The sequence below is a fragment of the Sphaeroforma arctica genome, assembly GCF_001186125.1.
Source record: "Sphaeroforma arctica JP610 unplaced genomic scaffold supercont1.12916, whole genome shotgun sequence".
Classification (NCBI taxonomy): Eukaryota; class Ichthyosporea; order Ichthyophonida; genus Sphaeroforma; species Sphaeroforma arctica.
This window is the reverse complement of record NW_014027642.1, coordinates 1-695: the sequence shown is the minus strand read 5'-3', so window position 1 is coordinate 695 and position 695 is coordinate 1. Positions and strand designations below refer to the sequence as shown.

Genomic DNA, 695 nt, shown 5'->3' with positions numbered 1-695 from the left:
TAATCCATCTCAATTTGGTATAAGGTTATGAGTGCTTACAGCTTTATATAAGTACCTAATCCATCTCACTTTGGTCTAGGGTTATGAGTACTTACTGTCATTGTTGGGTTTTCCATATGACTCATGCGTATCGGATCGTCATTGATTCGGCTCATCATTCGGTCGCGCGCTTCATCGAGGATCTGTTCCAAGAACACGACGTCGCCTTTGCGTGTGCTCATTCCCTTAACCATACCTACCACAAGGGATCAATCAATGGAAACACGTTACGGCGGTTAATTCTATCTATAGACAGAAGTGTTTTGGTGAGTAGATACATAGATATATTAGACTGTCCGTCACCTTTTATACGCACAAATGTATTGGTGCGTATATATCTAATAAACGTACCAGACCATTCGTTCCCTCCTACATACGCAAACATACTGCCTCTTACATACACAAACGTACTACCTCGTATATATACAAACGTACAGGACAGTGTACTGCAATACACACCATAGTCCAGATGGTGACCACAACAGAGAAGACAATTACCGAATGCGATGTGCTCGCACTTGTTGGCCCAGTCGTAGCCCAATCGGTGCAGCAGCTGAAACAACTGCTTGAAGTGGTGGTCCTGTTGTGTGGCTACGACATAGTACATCCGATCGAACTCTGTGTCAAGGCAAAGCAAAACAAAGCAAACATATATA

The 695-nt window shown here is 43.0% G+C and overlaps 1 protein-coding gene across 1 annotated transcript; it reads right to left on the bottom strand.

Annotated features, from left to right (window-relative positions):
• Nucleotides 1-65: 65 nt before the first annotated feature.
• SARC_17946 (arginyl-tRNA synthetase) lies at nucleotides 66-646 on the bottom strand (the record flags this gene model as incomplete). Its single annotated transcript, XM_014287969.1, has 2 exons — nucleotides 66-235; nucleotides 499-646. 2 exons carry the CDS (start codon nucleotides 644-646, stop codon nucleotides 66-68), a joined length of 318 nt encoding a protein of 105 aa, XP_014143444.1.
• Between the last annotated feature and the right edge of the window lie 49 nt (nucleotides 647-695).